Source organism: Triticum aestivum, chromosome 1B (genome assembly GCF_018294505.1).
Source record: "Triticum aestivum cultivar Chinese Spring chromosome 1B, IWGSC CS RefSeq v2.1, whole genome shotgun sequence".
NCBI lineage: Eukaryota > Viridiplantae > Streptophyta > Magnoliopsida > Poales > Poaceae > Triticum > Triticum aestivum.
Genome location: NC_057795.1, coordinates 582,712,973 through 582,719,213, shown reverse-complemented (window position 1 = coordinate 582,719,213; position 6,241 = coordinate 582,712,973). Strand labels below are relative to the sequence as shown.

Here is a 6,241-nt window from a genome sequence, read left to right as displayed (position 1 = left end):
GGGGCAATTTTAAGCCTTTTGAGAACACATTTGCTTATGACCCTATTGTGGCAATATTCAAATTGTGTTATAACTTGAATGATCAAGGCATATTGCAGGAAAGCCGAGATAGAGGAAACTTCAAGGAGTCGAGAATATTAAGGAGGTAATGCGTGGGGCGTATGCAAGAAGCCATGGATGAAGTCAGATGATATTCAGAATTTGCGACGTGACCTTCGACGATGTGATAGTTGTTCGTCCTCCTCTTATCTGTCAACAGCTTTTGAAAGAAGAAGCGTTTAAATTATTTACCAACCTTAGATTTAAAATACCATTGGACTCATTCTGACCAACTGGCTTGGTAATGTCAAGATGGATGCTTCCAGGGAAGATAGGAGGGAACTGATGCGCTGCAACATTGTCAAAAGTTTGATTCTGGAATAGCGGAAAATGTAAGCATATTCAGAGGAACAAGCAAAGGGAAAAGCCAATCAGATCTTAAAAGTATTAATCTGGAAGAGATATGCAAAAATAATAATATTATCCACGCTTAGTTTCAGAGCTATCCCACCTAAAAAGGACCAACGTGTGTTTGATTGAACATCTAGAACGGACACTATCTTACGACTGACAGCCGAATTGTGATTACATTAGGTGTAGTCATGCTGACATTCAGCTTGTTCCCTCGGTCAACACGGTAGCCAGCTTGCCACGTTTCGGCGCGAAATCACGCCTTAAATTTCTGTACTTTGAATGGAAGATTTTAGAAACACCGATGAACAAAAGAGATATAATTGTACTCCCTCTGTCCGGAATAACTTATCATCAAAATAGATGAAAAAGGATGCATCTAGAACTAAAATACATCTAGATACATCCGTTTCAATGACAAGTATTTTCGGACGAAGGGAGTATTATATAAGATTCGACAAATGACGAGTAACTGCAGTTCGACAAATAATTATTGTATACTAAACAAATGAACAAAATAAATATATTTGTATTATATAAGATTCGACAAATGATGAGTAACAATTTATGAAAGAATCGCCTAAGCTATGTGAAATATGAAAACTGCAGTTCGACAAATAGTTACTGTATGCTAAACAAATGTATGAAAGAATCACCTAAGCTATATGAATTGTGAAATATGAACACTGCGGTGCGGTATGAATGAATGCATCATGAGGATTTCCGGCGTGTGAGGATGTCATGGAGAGTCCGGTCCGGCACGGGGATGAACTTGACGGCCCAGCCGATGGGCCACGACACGGCCGCGATGGCGAGGCAGACGCCCCACTGCCCCAGCCCCAGCCTCTTGGTGCCGGCGAACCTGGTGAGCACCTCCACCATGATCACCTGCAGGACGAGCGTGACGGCGATGATGACGAGGAACATCTTGTTCTTGAGTACCCCGGCGAACACGTTCTTCTTCTCGATCTCCCGCGCGTTGAACTCGTTGAACACCTGGCAGAGCACGAAGGCGTTGAAGATCATGGTGCCGTTGCTCTTCTCGTCGGTGCCGAAGACGTCCCGCCCCCGGTACTGGAGCGCCAGCAGCACGGCGATCTGGAATGCCGCCTGCGCCGCGAGGTTGCGCCACATTGCGTTGCTGATGAGCGGCGCCGTGCGGCCGATGGGCGGCCGGTCCATGAGCGCCTTGGTGGGCGTGTCGGTGGCCAGCGCCAGAGCGCCCATGGTGTCCATGATCAGGTTCACCCACAGGAGCTGCACGGTGGTGAGCGGCATCTTGCCCGTGGTGATCGCCGACACGAAGTTGATGACGAGCGCCGCCACGTTGACGGTGAGCTGGAACTGGATGAACTTCTGGATGTTGTTGTAGACGCAGCGCCCCCACCGCGTGGCCGTCACCACCGTGTCGAAGTTGTCGTTGAGGATGATGATGTCAGAGCTCTCCTTGGCCACCTCAGTACCCTGCACGCCCATGGACAGCCCCACGTCCGCCTCCTTGAGCGCCGGCGCGTCGTTGGTGCCGTCGCCGGTCACGGCCACCACGTGCCCCTTCTGCTTCAGCCGCTGCACCAGCGCCAGCTTGTCCAGCGGCAGGGACCGCGCCATCACGCGGATCCTGTCCACGAGCTCCAGCTGCTGCTCCGGCGACATGGCGCGGAACTCGTGCCCCTCGATGACGATGCCGCTGGGGTCGTTGCTGGATATGATGCCGCACTCCTTGGCGATCGCGCGGGCCGTGAGGATGTTGTCGCCGGTGACCATCTTGACGGCGACGCCTGCCTTCGTGCAAGCTTCAATGGCGGCCTTGACCTCTGGCCGACACGGATCCTTCAGCCCGACGAAGCCCAGCAGTGTCAGACCGTCGTCGTCGATCTTTGATTGCTCAGTAGTGCTGTTGAGTTGCTTGTAGGCGAAGGCGATGCACCGGAGGCTGCCGACGGCCATGTGGTTGATCACCTTTTCAAGGTTCCTCCTCTGCTCCACCCCGAGTTGGCGCGCCGCTCCGTCCGTGTCCACGTACATCGAGCAGTTCGCCAACACCATCTCCGCGGCGCCTTTCCAGTGCGCGACCACCCCGCCGGTAGCGTTGTCCCTGATCATCACGCCGCTGCGCTTCTTGTCCGAGTTGAAGGCCTCAACGTGCAGCACCTTGCAGCTCCTCTTCAACGCGTCGGCGTCCATGCCAAGGTCCGCCACGGCCCACGACAGCAGCGCCTTCTCCGTCGGGCTGCCTGTGATCTCCGGCGGCGACACGTTGTCCGGCTTGTAAACGCTTCCTGTGGTGTTGAGTCCAGCTCCCTGGCAGAGCAAGCTGACGACGCTCCCGGCGATCGCCGTGGCACCTCTGGGCTGGTCGGTGCCGACCCAAAACTCGGTCACCTTCATCTGGTTGAGCGTCAGCGTTCCGGTCTTGTCGGTGCAGATGGCTGTGACGGATCCCATTGTCTCGCACGCCGACAGGCGCCGCACCAGCGCGTTCTCCTTCACCATCCTCTTCATGGAGAAGGCGAGCGTGAGCGTCACCGCGAGCGGGAGGCCCTCGGGGATGGCGACGACGATGATGGTGACGGCCTGCTGGAAGATGACGACGAGGGAGCTGAACACAGCGTCGAAGGTGACGTGGCTCTTGTTGAACAGCGGCTTCCCCTGGTCGTCCTTGGTGCTGCCGGTGAAGTGGCGCGCGGTGAGCACGGTGAACACGAGCACCGCGACGGCGACGCCGATCTTGCCAATGCTTGAGGTGAGGCGCTCGAGGCGCTGCTGGAGCGGCGTTGGCTCGACGGTCTCCTTGGTTATGCTGCTCATCATCTCGCCCCACAACGTGTCGGTGCCGACGGCGGTGACGAGCATTCGGCCGTAGCCGTCGACGATCTTCACGCCGCCGGTGAGGAAGGGGTTCTTCTCGGCATCGATCTCGATCGGGTGGGGCTCGCCGGTCATGCTCGACTCGTCCACCTGCAGGCCGTGACCCTCCAAGAACACCCCGTCCGCTGGCACCGAGTCGCCGATCTTGAGTATCACCACGTCGCCGACGAGGATATCGAATATGGAGACCTCCTGCCTCCGGCCGGCGCGGACTACGGTCACGGCGATGTTGTCGGACTCGCTGGCCAGCTTGTCGAACCGCTTGGCCTGGCTGTGGTTGCTGACGGCGGACACGGCAGCGACGAGAAACACGGCGAGGAAGATACTTACACCGTCGTACCAGCCGTCCTTGAGGCCGTGCTCCTTGATGCCGAAGCCAAGGGAGACGACGGCGCAGACGAGGAGCACGATGAGGAAGACGTCCTTGAGCGCGTCCCAGACGTGGCTGAAGAAGCTCTTGGGCCTGGGCTTGGGGTACGTGTTCCCGCCGAACGACTCCCTGCGGCGCCGCACGTCGTCGCCGTCGCCGCGGATGCCGCGCTCGGCGTCGGATGCCAGCGCGGCCGCGATGCCGGCGCCGCCCCCGAGGCGGCGGAAGCAGTCGTCGCGCTTCTCCTTGACCAGGCCCTTGAAAAGCTCGTCGTCGGCCGCGACGGAGAATGCGGCGGCGTTGGCGTTTCCGGACGAGTCGGCGGCATCGGAGTCGCTGCCGTCGTGGTGGATCTTGATGGCTACGTAGGAGGTGCTCCTCCGCGGCAGGACGCCCGCGGACAGAATGCCAAGCCTGTGACACGTCCTGATGACGTTGAGCGCCTTGCGCCATTGCCTCCCGGGTTGCCACGAGGAGGACGGGGAAGGCGACGTTGACCGGCGGCCCACGGCGATCAGGATGTCGGCGCACTCCATCCGTTGTGCAGCGGCAGCGCGCGTTCGGAGAACCAGACGAGAAGTATGAGAACACAAGAGGGATGGACGGACGCGGCGGCGGGGAGGCGATCGATCTATAGGAGGGGTCGATCACGATGGATGGACGGATCAATAGGTGCTTGAACTGCTGGGTTTGATCGATGCAGCTGAATCATGTATATATGAGGCGAAACTTGTGGATGGAAGCTTCATGGAAATGAAGCTGGGATAGCAACGAAAACGCTCCATGAGGAACCGCCTCGGCATTGCCTTGCCGTGGGACGGGGAGTGATGGAGGTCGTTCCGTTTCTTCGTGACGGCAAGGCACCAGAATTAAAACAAACTAACAATACCGTTGATCTGTTAGGGCATCAGTCGCATCGCACGCGGTTCAGTTTTGCAGGAGAAGGAAGCGCGCGCGGACGAACCTTCTTCGCCTGCCCGGAACATACCAAAATACTCCTACCACAGTACCATGCATGCACTCCACCAAAAAAACAAAATAATTTTTGCTGTGTGAATGTTTTTCCGAAAGCTTTTTTTTTAGCATCAGTACAGACATAAGCGCTCATATACACGCGCATACACTCATCCCTATGAACGCACACACGCACACCCTACCCCTGTGAGCACCTCTGAGAGACTGAGCCGGCATATTATCTTGAGATTTACGAAGTCACCGTAGGTGCCTCGTCGTCGACGGGAACGTCTCCTCCCACTGAAAGTACATCGCCGGAAATCCTGAAATAAATCCAGGAATAATGCGAGCACCAGGATTTGAAACCTGGTGGGTTGGGGATACCACTATCCACCTAACCAACTCAACCACGTTGTTTTTTACATAAAGTAGGACAAGAAGAGAAAGAGAAAACCGTATGTGGCAATGCCTTAGTGGCTAAGTCACGAGAAAATGATGTGTCACCTGCAAAAAAGAGCGAGAGAAAGGATATGTCGACGATGTCGATCAAGCAAGCTTTGCTAGCGGGCAGTGCATGGACATACGCGGTGAAGAAATGGAAACGGCGCCGCAAAACAAAACAAACATAAGAGAAAGGGCATGTCGACGACGATGTCGACCAAGCTTAATTGCTCGATCGGCTTCTAGCTTAGCTAGTGTGCATGCATGTGTATGGAACTCAATAGAGTTTCCTTGGTGAGTTGTTGTGACGCTACTGTTATTAGTGACATGCTTTTGTGTTGCCTATACGCTGTCTAACGAGTAGGCGCGATCCCGCGTTCCCGAGCGGCCGCACTAGAGCCGTCGATCTCGCGCTACCGTAGGACATGTGGGCGTGGCGACCCGACCAGGTGGGGAACAGAGTTTTGTCGCTTCCCCTTCCTCCATCCTCACCCGTTCCCCATTCCACTTCACACTCGGCCCGGCGACGAGCCAAATCCCCACCAAATCCCTAGGGCTTCGCCGCGAGCGCGGCCGGCGAGGAGTTAATTGAGGAAGGCGACGGCCCGGCGAAGGATTCCGCATAGCTCGAAACGGGGTGAGGGCAGAGCGCGCGTGCCGAAGAAGGAGGAGCAGGTAGCAGCGACGGGGGAGGGGGTGGACCTGGTGATTCTGCGCGAGGCGGCGACGACCCCGAGGGACGGGAGATCCTGCTGCTTCGATGACCCGAGGTTAGTTTACCCATACGTTCCGTCCTCGCCCACACATCTCGCGGTTGCTGGGGTTTCGTCGCCGACGCCCTCATCGTCATTGATGATCGCAGGAGCGAACTATTGCGCGGGGGTAGATCAAACGGAGAGGCTCCCGGAGAGGAGGGAGGGAGGAAGGAATTTTTTGCGTGGATTTTGGGCTGTGGCATCCTCTGTCCCAATCTGTGTTTTTCTCTGGTTTTTATATGCATCTGCCGCTGAGAAATCATAAGAATACTGCAATCCCCGACTGAACTAGGGTTCAACTAGGAACGCAGGCATAGGGAGAGGGGCAATAGTGTGTTTTTTGTAGGCAATTAGACATAGTTTAGTACGCAATATAACACTCTGTTTTTGTAGGAATTCAGAA

At 55.7% G+C, this 6,241-nt stretch overlaps 1 protein-coding gene across 1 annotated transcript; it reads right to left on the bottom strand.

The window, feature by feature from the left end:
- Positions 1-959: 959 nt before the first annotated feature.
- Positions 960-4,495, bottom strand: LOC123139944 (calcium-transporting ATPase 7, plasma membrane-type-like). Its single transcript, XM_044559661.1, has one exon. The coding sequence runs from the start codon at positions 4,222-4,224 to the stop codon at positions 1,162-1,164; it is 3,063 nt and encodes a 1,020-aa protein (XP_044415596.1). The 5' UTR covers positions 4,225-4,495; the 3' UTR covers positions 960-1,161.
- Between the last annotated feature and the right edge of the window lie 1,746 nt (positions 4,496-6,241).